This window comes from Metopolophium dirhodum, chromosome 5, assembly GCF_019925205.1.
Source record: "Metopolophium dirhodum isolate CAU chromosome 5, ASM1992520v1, whole genome shotgun sequence".
NCBI classification, from domain to species: Eukaryota; Metazoa; Arthropoda; class Insecta; order Hemiptera; family Aphididae; genus Metopolophium; species Metopolophium dirhodum.
The window spans coordinates 11,602,655-11,617,076 of NC_083564.1; the positions used below are offsets into that span (position 1 = coordinate 11,602,655).

The 14,422-nt window shown below is 28.3% G+C and overlaps 1 protein-coding gene across 1 annotated transcript; it reads left to right on the plus strand.

The window, feature by feature from the left end:
- The first annotated feature begins 3,711 nt into the window (after positions 1–3,711).
- On the plus strand, positions 3,712–13,971 carry LOC132944175 (uncharacterized). The gene is made up of 3 exons (XM_061013394.1): positions 3,712–3,902; positions 12,339–12,448; positions 12,857–13,971. The coding sequence occupies exons 1-3, from the start codon at positions 3,900–3,902 to the stop codon at positions 13,791–13,793; spliced, it is 1,050 nt and encodes a 349-aa protein (XP_060869377.1). The 5' UTR covers positions 3,712–3,899; the 3' UTR covers positions 13,794–13,971.
- Positions 13,972–14,422: the final 451 nt, after the last annotated feature.

Sequence of the window (14,422 nt, forward strand, 5' to 3'; positions counted from 1 at the left end):
ATATGAATTTATCAAATGTAATTTGTAAACATTTTATGGTAAATTGCAAGAAAAATCGATTCATTCAATGATTCGCTAAAATATAATGATCCTATATCATGGGCCACTAAATCATGTATAAAGGGCCATTAGCTCACTATTGACTCTTTATCCTAAGTGATTGTTTATGTCTGGTACAATAAATGATAATGTAATACATTATAGCTAATTCGCATGCATTGCCCAACGTTTTACGTACCTACGACAACGTTTTGCGTGCGTGTCGCCGTCGCGCGCATTACCGCCTCGTCGCGTCGACGTGAATAAATGCTCGTAATTATAATATTATTATATCATAATATTATCTCAGATCCTTATCTCTCATTGACTGAAAGGCGTGGTTTTTGAAAAAAAAAAATTAAATGCAAAATATGACCGCAATATGTTGTCATTTTAAGTATAAACTTTTATGACCGCAAGACTATATGGGTTTCTTAACTGGCTATAGTTAATATATTGACGAGTGATGAAAAAATGTATTTTACATCATACCGGTCAAGTCGTCGTCTACACGTTTTCATAACGGAGCCATATTGTCGCATTGGTACATCTTAAAATCGTTTAGTTTTAATGGGCTGCTAATATATTATGCATAGGCTATTAAATTAATATATACTTACTAATTTACTACTATACCTACATTATTACTGTTGCTAATTTAAATTTGTACTTGAGACGTAAAAGTTTAGTCTTAGCACAATGTACATATATTTTTATTATACGCGTATATAATCAGGGCTCCCACAAGGGGGAGGGGGCTGTTTGACTTGGAGTTCAGATTTACTGAATAATAACGAAAAATCGAATTTTCCGAAGAAAGCAAGTGTCCATTGGTATGATCGGAGTGCTGACCAATTAGCCATTTGTTACTTCACTATTAATATTATTATTTTTCGTAGATCGTCCCGCGTGGAAATACTATTGAGTAGTGGTGCGGAATTGTTTAGAGATTTACTTTTACTCGTGAACAGTTGTAGTGGTTATAACAATGCATATAGTTACATTACATTACGAAAAATATAATATATAGACCACATACAATTACTACGTTTCCATAACAAAAACTACTCGTGTTGTTATCTAACCCTATGTATGAGTTGCGCGAAATCGCAATATGTGCTTTTAACGCCACCCTGCAGAGCTGCACACGTACATAAATATAATAAATATAGTATACATATATACCTACATGTGTAAGTATACTCGCATTGATAATACGCCTATTCAAGGATCACGCAGTCTCCATCATCGTGTTACGTGCATGCTATTTTCAATCTGATTTACGATCCTTTATTATACTGTAGCTCCCATAAAATTATGATTAAAATATTATGTTACAGTCGGATACAGTAATAAAATCGTAAAACTGAGATATATATATATTATACATCGTGTCAAACCCAACTTAAACTATTAGTATAACTATACGTTACCTACCTACAGTTATAACTAAATATTTATATATATTTACACCTACTCGGACAGTCATATGCTTGCAGAAAATATTTATTTCATATTATTTTATTTTATTCCTCTAGGTGCTGCTTTAATTTCTTTCAAACAGTGCAATTTACTGATATTTAGTACCTATATAAACGAATAATATACGATCTCTGAAAGACAATGGCAAAATGTAATGAATAATGGCGGACCGTAAACTTCCTTACATTAATACATTATACATAATATGTTTACAAGGTACCATTAGTACCGTGATTCGGAATTGTACCTGTACCGACCAACGAAATTAATCTTAACTTTACGGCTATACCGTTAATGATCCAAAGTTATGTCTTGTTATTATGATTAATATTGAATAGGTATAGCTCCTTCCTAAAAAGTATTATAGTATTCTTAAAATATATTATATATAATTAATTGCATCGTCAATAATTTAAAAAAGTTCACGCACGCGATTATTGATATGATAAAACTAATATTAAATATTTAAATATTAATTATTATACAGATTGCTCCAAAAATGTTTGAACATCTTGCATAATATCACAATAATTTTACCTCGTCAATATGTAAAATTATAATAATATAAAATGCTATAGTAGTGTCAAATGGGGTGAGTAATTTTATTTTACTAATTGTTTTATAGTAAAAGTATATTATGATGGAGTAAGCATTCACACAGCAAGAGCACCCAAATGTAAAGCTAATCATTTGTATCTAAAGAGTAAAAAGGTAAAATATCAACAACCTATTTATATGTATTAATATATAATATACAACATTAATATTTTTTTTATTTTTATTAAAAATAAAGATAAAGGAGAATATGTTTAATAGTTTATTTTTATTTGGATGTATCTATTAGTTGATACTTGTTTTTATTAATAAGTTGTGTAATTACTTTTTAAACATTTTTTTTTTTTGCTTCACCAAAGTTCAACCCTTTGTGAGCTATGACGACTGCCATAACATATAAAACAAATAATTATTTCTTTTTACCGTTTAATTTACGCAATAGTTTGGAACATGGATATAATTAATTTTTCCGAAAAATTATATAACGACCATATTATTTTACTATAACTACCTACTGTAGTTGTAATTATTTAAATTTTTTATTATAATATTTGTAATAGCCAGTAACACATAAAGTTCATAGGTTACTCACCTATAATAAAGTAGACCATATTATAATACATATTTTCGTAATCACTAATTATTATCGTGTTTGCTGTACTATAATTACAATCTACAGACTACAGAGATTCGTGTAAAATAAGACAAGGTATTCATAATTTGAAATCAATTACAGATATCTGAACTATGCAATATAACTTACTATTAATAGTTTCGTAAAAATTATTTAAATACATGGGGTTTTAAATTATAATTATTTAGTTATTTATTTTTAGAAAGTGCCAAACAAATATTGTAAGTATATTAGATAGGTACACTCACTCAAATTAAAACTGAAATCAGTTTTTTTCTCATTTTCAAATTAAAATAATTTATTACAGATTGCGAAAAATAGTTGAATAATCCTTCATTTAAAACTAGATGAAGATTTTAGGTATTTCATATATATTGGTTTAAGTTACCTTATAATAAAAAGTATTAATATTTTTAAATTTTTTTATTGAATTAAATCAATCGATTGCACCATTCAAATGATGATATTATATGGTGATGATTATTTCAAGTGGAATGTGGAAACATAATTGTTTTAATCAATAATGTATTAGATAATATATAGGTTGTGTATGTATGGATTGCCGAATCGTAATATATATATATTATATAAGGCTCAAGCAGGTAAATATGGTAAGTACCTATGTGATTTAAAAAAAAAAGTGATCGAATAGACATTATACCCGATCGGGGAAAATCAGAAAAAATCTTCGGGCAGTGCACGACGGTTGTTGCACAGAAAAATAACTCGCGGCTACTTAGTGATTGCATGATTTTATTATCATTAAGTATTATCGTTATCGGGGTCGTAATAGGGTTCAACGAAAGTGATAATGTGCTATTATAACTGGTGCGCGAACATATACGGTGGCGCTTGGTCGCGGTCGTCGGGTTCGGATCGCTGCTGTAACGATGGCATTGGATGATGGCAGGCTCCGGGAGAAGACCTTTCGCCATGATGTCCGAAAGATCTATATATACGGACAAAGTGCCTATACGATATGTAATAGGTCCCCACTGGTTCTGTCCATAAACATATAAAAAGCAAACACTTACGGCGATTTCGGTACAGTGCGTTTTCTCGGTTTAGTCTTGCTGCAGTATAATAATATTATAGTCGGCCAAAATCATAATACTTCTGTAACTGTGGTGGTGTCTGCGGGTGCAGTTCATTTTTGGTATCGCCGTCGCGGTTGCCACGATCAAACAAGATGGTAAGCACAGCTTAATAACACGAACCTAACATTTTTATAACATTTTTGACATTCAAATTATATGGTGTAGGGTTATGTTGTATACATTTTATTCACAAAACAATTATAATATTATAATTATAACTAATTATCACTATTGTAATTGATAGGTACCTTTTTTAAATTTAAAATCCCATCTTATATTGTAGTAAAATCTCAACAGAAACATTGTTTTATTTGATTTCGATTGTAAAAACAATACTTTTTCTCTAGGAACTTCTTAAGTATAATTAGTAATTACTAATTTACAATTAGTAGGTATTACTCATTGAGTAGCGATACTACATTACTAACTGTAATTAACTGTACTATTGTTAGACATATAAATTATTTATAACTCATTTAAATTAATTTTCTATGTAATTTTATATTTATAGTTACAGTTATTATGAGTTGTAACTATATAATTTATAATATAATGTAATATGTACAGTAAAATCCAATTTAAAAATTGTAAATTTTAAAAGTATTTTATTTTTCCTTATTTATTTTGAAAAAGTTAAATTTAAAATATTAAACATTTCTTCTATTCTAAAAGTAACTTCTAACGATGATACAATTATTATTACAAATTGTTTACATAAAAACTTGTAAGGCTTTGACAGATATTTATACAACAAATATATGTTTGGAACTTGTAGTTGTCATGTATATTATATGTATAATAAAATTAAAATATATAATCATGCACGATGTACACAGTACACATCACTGTTAAATATAACGAACGAAATACAATTCAATCAATCAATGATCGGTACTTCTATATAACATTCATATTACAAGACAAAGTTTATAAAATTATGTACCTATACCTACCTACCAAAATACCTGCAATTACATTTTATATATTATTTTATAATATATTTGATTTTAATCCTCCAAAGTTAAATTTTTTAGAACACTCATATATTTAAATAATGTTAATAATATAATATGCAATAGCGAATTTCCAATAGGCACATAAAAATAAATGATAGTTTAATTTTAAATAATAATGTCTTTCCAATAATTTAAATTTCTTAAGAGCATTGTTAAAATTTCTGTATTAAAATTACACTGTTCTAAAATTGTAATTTCATTTATTTTGACTAAGTGTATGTATAGTTTTTTAGTTTCATAAAAAATATAGTTGGTAAAAAATATATACAAACTAAAATGGCAATTGATTGCAATTGTTAGGATATACAAAAACATTTACTATCGTCTATTTTAGAATTCAGTAAAATACTAAAATGTTACTTTTTTATTACACTTAAAGTTATATTAAACAATATTATACATTTAGTAGTTTTTATTTTGTTTTTCTTTGGGAACAACATAACATTGTGTATCTATATATAATTAATTAAATGTAACTTGTGCTGTACTTGTACTGTGATATTTTCTGAGGTTATATATTATTAAGTATAATATGTAATTTTTTTTTATTTCTCATTAGATACTTATTCACAGTAAGTTTCGCAATAAGTGTAAGAGCTAATAGTTGGTATAGGTTTGACTATAATTGGTATATCATAGACTAAAATAAGTCACCCGGCGGTGAAACTTTTAAAAAAATAGATGGTTAATTACCGAAGGTAATTTTATCAATACCAATCATTATTTTAAAATTTATCTGCACACCATAGGTAAGACAAGCGACTAAGTGGATTTCTGGGAATATTATTTGTGTTGAGTTTTTCTATTGAGTGGGTTTGACCGATTTGTTAAACGGGATCGAAAACGTTTATAGATGGTGGATGATTTTTTTGGAAATGGTATTTAGTATTTACATACTGACTTAAGTGTAAACGTAAATATGATTGGATATGGAGGGACTACTTGCAGTAATCAAACGGTGTGTTGTTAATTGTCATTATTGAACTTTTTTGTAGATTTGGGGGCATCTTCATACTTGGATGCCATAAAACCTTTAGGCAATAGGAATGTTTTGTATGAGATTAATTTACTTTTTAGATCTTTGAATTTTTATTCTGAAAAAAATGATATGTAATTTACATAAAAAAGTTTGAACCAAATAATTTGAAGCTATGAAATAATATTGATAATGGTTAAAATGTCTAACATTTAATGAAAGTTAAATAGTTGTTTTACTTTACTATAGGTAATAGGTATTAGATAAATCTTTTGTTATAGTTACAATTGATAGAAAACTATCTGTATCGCATTTTGCAATACTACTGTAAATGATTATTCTAACATAAGACTGTTATCTAATTAAAATTAAAATTATTATTAGTATTTGTTTATTGCATTTTACTATTTTATACGTTCTTTTATCAGCCATTCTAATAATGATATTTTACTACTTCTCACTATATAATACGTTTCAATAATGTATGATTGATTTCAATTGCCAAACAATACAAATGTCATTAGTTATATCATGTATAATGATATTGTGAAAGAAGTCACGTCGTGCAGATACAGGAATATTATAATAGCAATCGTATTAATTCGGTAACTCATGGAAATTGATTGGTTTATTTATTATTTATCTTAAATTAAAGAGTTCCTGACCAGAACATATATGCCAAATTTTCGTTATTAGGCAATGGAATATTGTTTCGTTTATTTTGTCTAATATAGTTCGTGTGTACTTTCATATGTGGGCAATGATTATGTAACTTTGTAATTGGGTGTATGTGTAAAATTGGATCCAAATAATATGGAACCATAAAATAACAAGAAATTAAATTTATAAAAGCAGAGAACCACAGGAAAAATTATTAGTCAAGTGAAGTTTTTTAGTATTCGAAACAGACGATGGTTCAATTAGCCAACATGTATTTGTTATTCATTATATAATAAATTCGATGTAATGTTTTATTTTAAAATTACAGACACACAAAATAGTAAAGACCAAAGACGATACTATCAACCTATGTATAAATATATGAAACTGTTATGATTTTTAGTTTAATAAGTATATAATATGCTTATACCTATTTCATTTTTTTTTAAATTATGGTAAACATATTATTAAAAATGAGTTTAAATATTAAGTTAGAAATTAGAATTTCAATAAAATTACGTAAATTATATCTATTTACTTGTTAACTACATCATTATTAAATAATAATTAATTTTAAAATTAAATAGTACGTCGACACGATCTGAAAAACTGAACACATATGTTCATAGACAATAAGTTACTTACATGTTACAAGTTACTGATGATTCCAAAACAAATTTTACAGATACACCCATACATAACAATGAATATCAAATTTTAATGCTATGGAAATACTTATATTATTTAATAGAATCAGAAATAACAAAATATTAGAGTCAACTTACTTGGCGTTTTGTTATGTTGTGTTTTAGAAATACGTACGCCGAATAAATAAAATATTTTTTTGATGCCAAAAACGGAAATGATATTCAAGATAGTTCGGGAAAAACGCATTCTTTGTTTGACAAAATGTTGTCATCTCTTATACGCTCGCACATCATAATAATGTGTAACACTAAAGTATTTCATTATTTATTATGTCCTTATTCGTCGCGTTTTTTTTTACGCAACAATCATCTTTTCTTACTTAGCTACAAATAAAACGTGTTCTACTTATGTATAATTTCTCGTTGGGCAATCCATTCTATACTTCTTTGGCTGTAATCCACTATTAAAACTCCACGAATTTTGTTCAACCACGATCACACATAATATTATTACAATATAATAATCAATTTCAAAGAAAAATATGTACGCATATGTTTATCAAATTAATACGTAATATGCGTTTACTTAAATATTTTGTTATGACTTATGATACACCGCATGGCCTGAAATGTACCTATATTATCAAGTCGACTATAGTAACGGTTTAAACAGAGGTTTACAGCCATTATTATTGACAATGTTTGCGAGTAATGATTTAATCGCAAGCAGATTTCACGTACGTAAGGCTATTATGAGTTAGTAAGTTACACGACGTGGGTACGTACATTATGCTTTTATGTTAACTTTTTTGTCTTAGTGATATTATATGTATCTAATACTACATATTATATATATATAATATATGTAGATCAATGGACTTTCTTCTGCAGATTTAATTACGTCAAAACCATTCGTTATGCTTATTTTCTCAATTGAATTGAAATTATTAGCAAACACAATGCGGAGAGCTGCACCGCATGCGGACGGTCGAATATTTCGACTTTTATATTATTATGTATACGTATTATGAGACCGCGATAATATAACGGACGAAATGATAAACCATTACGTGAACGGTCAATTGAATGGCTCGTGATTCCACTATTAAGCTTTTACTTGTATAAGAATATACAATTTAAAAGACACTACCGGTAACAAAAGTGCTCGCGATTATGAACAATATTATATATATATATATAAACATAAATATAAATTTACTAGGTATATTATAGTATTGTAAACGATGAATGCGTTTCCCGGCCGTATTAATACGTCGTTATATCAAATACGACCGCGGTGAAAGTGTTGAAGGGGTTAACGCGTTTGACGGAAAACGAAAATCATATTTTGAATAACAAAATCTACGAAATTTCGTGTTCAGAAACGAACACACGATTATTCGATGACAGGTATACCTATACCCTGATATAACTGTATATAATGCGCACGCATATAATGGTACAAGTCTTCGGCATTCTCTGTCTGCGCGTCTCTCAAAGTACGATGACCAACGAAGCGCACCCTGCAACAAAAACGCGATCTACGGTCAAGTGCTGTTTCTCTCTCTCTCTACTGTTCAAGTCTTACAACCTTGCGGAAACCGAAGAAAGTCTGCACAGCGAACGACCATATAATGTTATTATTGTTATAATATTATAATATATAGCCAGCTTACCTCACAGCTCACTACATCAGTACCCGCGTTAAAGTCTTTCGGATGAAACGGTCCGTGTATGACGCCAAAACGCGTTGATGGGCGTGTATACCTACATAATAATATAATATTATAATTATATAACACTATGGTTATAACCACGTTGACCAGTCTTTGCCCAGGACGACCTAACGAAAGAAAAATCACTGACCTTTTAAAACACAAACGGTGCGTGCACTGCGGGAAAACATAATCGAATGCGTTAGGCACTTCCTGGAAAAAATAAGTCTAATTTAATGACAGATACATTTATAATGATTTATATCTAACAAGCACGAGAATAAAACGTCATGGTACATTATATATTTTATGTAGCTACACGTTTAAAATATTATGTTAAATCCGCCCGTGATAAATCTTATTTTATTATAGGTGAGCGCACGTTTTTGTTCTAAAATCGAAATTTTCATAGTGTATTGTTGTATAACATCGTTTAATCTCGTTTGTATCTTTACGTCAAATTTTGATGAACGCACCGGCATAGTCGTCATACTGTACCACTAGAAAAACACGTATCTTTCTCATTTAATAAATTATTCCTCACAGTCCTTACATAATATTATTAGTATTGTTCATACAAATATTTCCACACACACACACACACACACATTTTAGTATTTTATGCTTACGAAATATACATTTATCGACATATTTCCCTTGCATTAATATATTATTATTACTAAGTTCTTATATTCATTCTGTCCGATCGTGTTTATCTCACTCAATATACCTATTATATAGTATTATAATATTATGTTTGCCACTCGACTATTTAGTATACGTGACGGCCACCACTACACATTTTCGCCATATATCGCACAACCACTTTAACTGTTTGCAGATCTGAGCACCTGTATGTATGTATTCAGTCATCTTATTTTTGCCAATACACATTGAATCACAGCAAATATAGTGTTATGATATATTATTATACGACATATACGCACAGAAAAAAACTTTCATATATATATAATAGTAATTATATTATATTGAGTTTAACTAGTTTAAGTAATATATAGGTACCGATGTACATGCAGATCACTAGAACCTATAATATGTTAAAAAGAATTTTCATCTATAAATGGATTTGCACATCGTCGGATTTACTTTTATAGTAATAATAATTATGTAAGCACTGCGCTTCTATGTTTAATGAAAATCAATAAGCCTGACGATGAGAAGCCTGAAAATGTATATTTATGAATAAAACTACTGATGAGGTACCAATAGGTAAAATTGTTTTGCACGTATATAATTATTAATTGTTATTAATGAATAGTTTTTTTTGCTATAAGGCAGAACAGTAAATTTAATTTAAAAAAAAGTCTGTACGTTTTGTGTTCTAAAAATTCTGTTTTTAATGTTGCACATAAATAACGGTATACTTGTACTATTTTATCAAACATTTTATGTCTATTATCTAATATTTAATTTTTTCATCGGCCTGCAGTTTAATAACTTGTAATTCTTTAGTAATACCTACTTAGAATGCTAAGGTATCCTACCTCTTAAAATAGTATTTTTGCATCTGATCGACTTAATATTTATAATTCTAAATTATTATAATATTTTTTATTCGTGACATAACAACATGATTATACACATCACATACAAAGTACAAACATATTTTATCTACTCATAATTTATAGTACATACGTTTTGTTATTGTATAATTTATGTAACATCATTATGAAAACACGTTCCCATGATATCTTTATTGTTATGACTTATGAAACGTATGTTCCAACTATTTATTATTTAGTTCATCAACTTATAATTTCCAATACATAATATAAGACTTTCAAAATATTAAACTTATTATGTTTTATACAAAAAATATATTATGTCACACTAACATAATATTAGTTTTTTTTGTTTTTAAGTTATTAAATTATACACTTATAAAATGTATACAAAATTATTGAAATACTCTATTTATATAGTATATACTAATATTGTGATAGAATTAAGCGAAATAATGTATTATCCTAATTACCTAATAACATAAGCCTAATTGATAAACTAAAGATCTTGCGGTAAATAATAATATTGTATGTACCTACTAGAAGTTACAACTACATTATACACCTAATTTTAATTATTCTAAAATACTTTTATTCAAAACTATTTTAAATAAGTGAAAAATATTTCAAAGTAGGTCCTTGACAATTGACACCCACTATTTATACCTATATAATATACAATACAGTCTGTACAAATTACAAGCTACGATTTGACCATAATAGCTATCGTATGCTATTCCACCCAAACGGTATCTAATTAATAACCATGTGTTTATTGAATCACTTAGGTTCGGTCTTAGTTGAAACATATATTTCAATTTTAAAGTAATTTTTTTAAGTATTCGTTAAACCACATATATCTTGTATCTATATGTGTTTATTTTACCCATATAATTAAATCATATTAACTCGAGACTTGACCTAAATATAACTTTGAGTCTTACAGACAATCAAATCTATTAGGTAAAGTAATATTTTTAAAACCATGTTTATGAATTCAACAAAACATTATTATTAGCTAATAAGTCTAACCCAAAATCTGAATTATCATATTATAACACACTGTTATTCAACATGTCAGATGTCTAGAGTACTGTAGATTGTTGTAGTACCTACTGTAATACACGGCTTTCATCACTAAGTATCAATAAATACCATATCATACAAATCATTATTTTGATTGATTGTTATTATTTCATTGGTATTATTCCTAGAGAACGAATATAGTGATTGTATTATTTATTTAAGAATGGTCACTTAAGAGCAACATATTGGCGGGAAAAAATAATATACACTTGAATAATAATTATATCAAAAGTAGTACGTTAACTCTGAATTCATTTCACTACATAGGTACCTGCCAAACTTTTTTTTCACATGTTCGATGACTGCGTTATCATTATTTCCCCATCCCCTCATGCATTATATACCTATCCTAACATAGCTATAGGTTATTTATTTATAACTTATACGCACTATTATTTATATAAAAACAATTTCATTGTTATTATTACTTCACTGATTTTAAACACTAGAATAAATACATATTTTATGCGAGTATACAAACGTTTATTAAATTGTAGCAAGATTTATTGCCGTTATACTTGGGTAAACCAGAGAAATTCATCGAGTGGCGAGTAGCCATGTTTAATATGTTAATTAAGGTTAAAATTTCTATAGGCAAAAATATGCACAGTGGTCTTAGGATGTTAAAGAAAAACAATAGATTATAGAAAATATATATGTAGCATTATAGCGGTATGTATAAAAATTAAAATCTGACTTTATAAAAATCGTTGGGCATCATATTATAATATATCATTCGATTTACTTAAATTAGGTAGGTATGTAATTACCTTCCACATGCCTATACTTTATAATAAATACAAATTGTATACCTAATAACTTATCGTATATCGTTATATCGATAATAACATTGCATTAAATACACGAATGATATAATATATAACTATGAAATATATAATTTTTTTCAGTTGCTAGTGAAATCCCTGTTAGTGGCGATTGCATCAGTATCGCTTGTAGTTGGTTTACCGACTCCAGCACCAGAAAAGTCTTTACAGCCAGTTCAGCGTCAAAAGAAGCAGTAAGTATAAATAAAATAATAATACTATTGAAATACTTTGAGAACCTATTGTCTTGGAAACAGTCATGTATCTACATATTAGTATATTACATTATTATATGTATCTTTGTTGAGAATAATCCTTAAATTGTGTATAGTTAAAATTATATTAATACATGATATCTTTATGACTTAAATATTTATAAATTATAATTTCATAAAACTCCATTTTGAAAGAGAACTATGAAAATGACCAACATCAATATATTATATCTCATATTTTATAAAAATACTATATTATAAAATATTAAAGTAGTTTTTCTTAGGCATATAAATAAAAATCTCGCAATTATTGATTCTTTAAAACTATCGATATTATCTACATTTAAATTCAATATTGTTAACATTTTTTTATGTTTTCTATTTTAGCGCTGATAGTGGATATGGTTCAGATGTAGTTGGTTATGATTCTCATCATCACGAAGAACCACAAGGCTCCTGGAAAAAGAAATTAACTTGGAAAGAGGAATGGAAGCAAGAATGGAAAACCATCAAGCAAGAGGTATGGAAAAAAACTTGGGAACAAATTAAAGTCCCGATATGGAAAGAAATCAAAGTTCCCGTCTGGAAGGAAATAAAAGTACCAGATTGGAAAATTATCCAGACTCCAGTTTGGAAAGAAATTAAAGTCCCAGTGTGGAAAGAAGTTAAAGTACCCGACTGGAAAGTAGTCAAAGTGCCCGCATGGAAGGAAGTACAAGTACCCGTATGGAAAGAGATTCAAGTACCTGACTGGAAAAAGACCTATGTACCGGAATGGGTTAAAGAATACGTTCCCGGATCCAAGCAGTTAGGCAAAGACCAAAATGGATGGGAATATATTGCACATGATTTGTGGAAAAAAAAACTCATATGGAAACCAATTTGGAATAAGGTATGGAAAACTGAAAAAAAACAAGAATGGGTGACAGAGAAGAAACAAGTATGGAAAGAAGAGAAGGTACAAATATGGAGGACAGAAAAGAAACAGGAATGGATAACCGAAAAGAAACAAGAATGGAAAGAAGAAAAAGTACAAATTTGGAGAACAGAGAAGAAAGAAGAATGGGTAACTGAGAAAAAACTTGAGTACAAGACCGAATGGAAAGAACACAAAGTTCCAGCTTGGAAAGAGATTCAGGTACCCACTTGGAAGAAAGTATACAAGCCAGTGTGGGAAAAGGTTTGGGTAGAAGAACATCATGACCACCATGACCACCATGAACATCACGATCAACATGACCACCACGAATATGGCGGTGGATACGAAGATCAACAAAATAATTACGGTGGTGGTGGTGATAGTTATGGTTACCATAAAAAATGATTTATATTTCACCATATCCATTGTAAATCTTTCTTAAATATTACCTCTCCAGTCAATGTGTTTTTATGCCAACCAAATGTAAATATTTCTTGCTAGTTTTATGTATTTTTTTACTTAATGTGTTATTTGATTTTTTTATATATAATATAATATAACAACGTTATGTTATCAACATTTATTACTGTTTATAATTATTTATTATTTTCGTATAAAACGAAAACGCCGTAATATGAAGCTTGTTACCAGCAACATATTTTACACAGTCGTAAGGAGTATCATGCAAAATACATATTTAACAATTTTATTCACTAGAGGTCGTACTAATGTCGATAGTATAATAGTATATGAAATAGCTATCAATGTCAAAAAAAAAAAAAGAAATCTATTAGAATAAAACAACAACTACACAAATTAATTAATTAGTAATTGGATTAGACGCGTGTAAAGAGAGCGATTATTGATTATTCCATATCCATGGTTTTTATTACTATTAAATATTAATTAATAATATTATGAAAGTATAAAAAGTGGTGATACTAAGAACCAGGGTTTTTGTATAGGCAACTTACTATGCGCTTTTATCCTCAACATTTTGAGGCGCTAAAACAGAAATATATCGTGTAAAATAT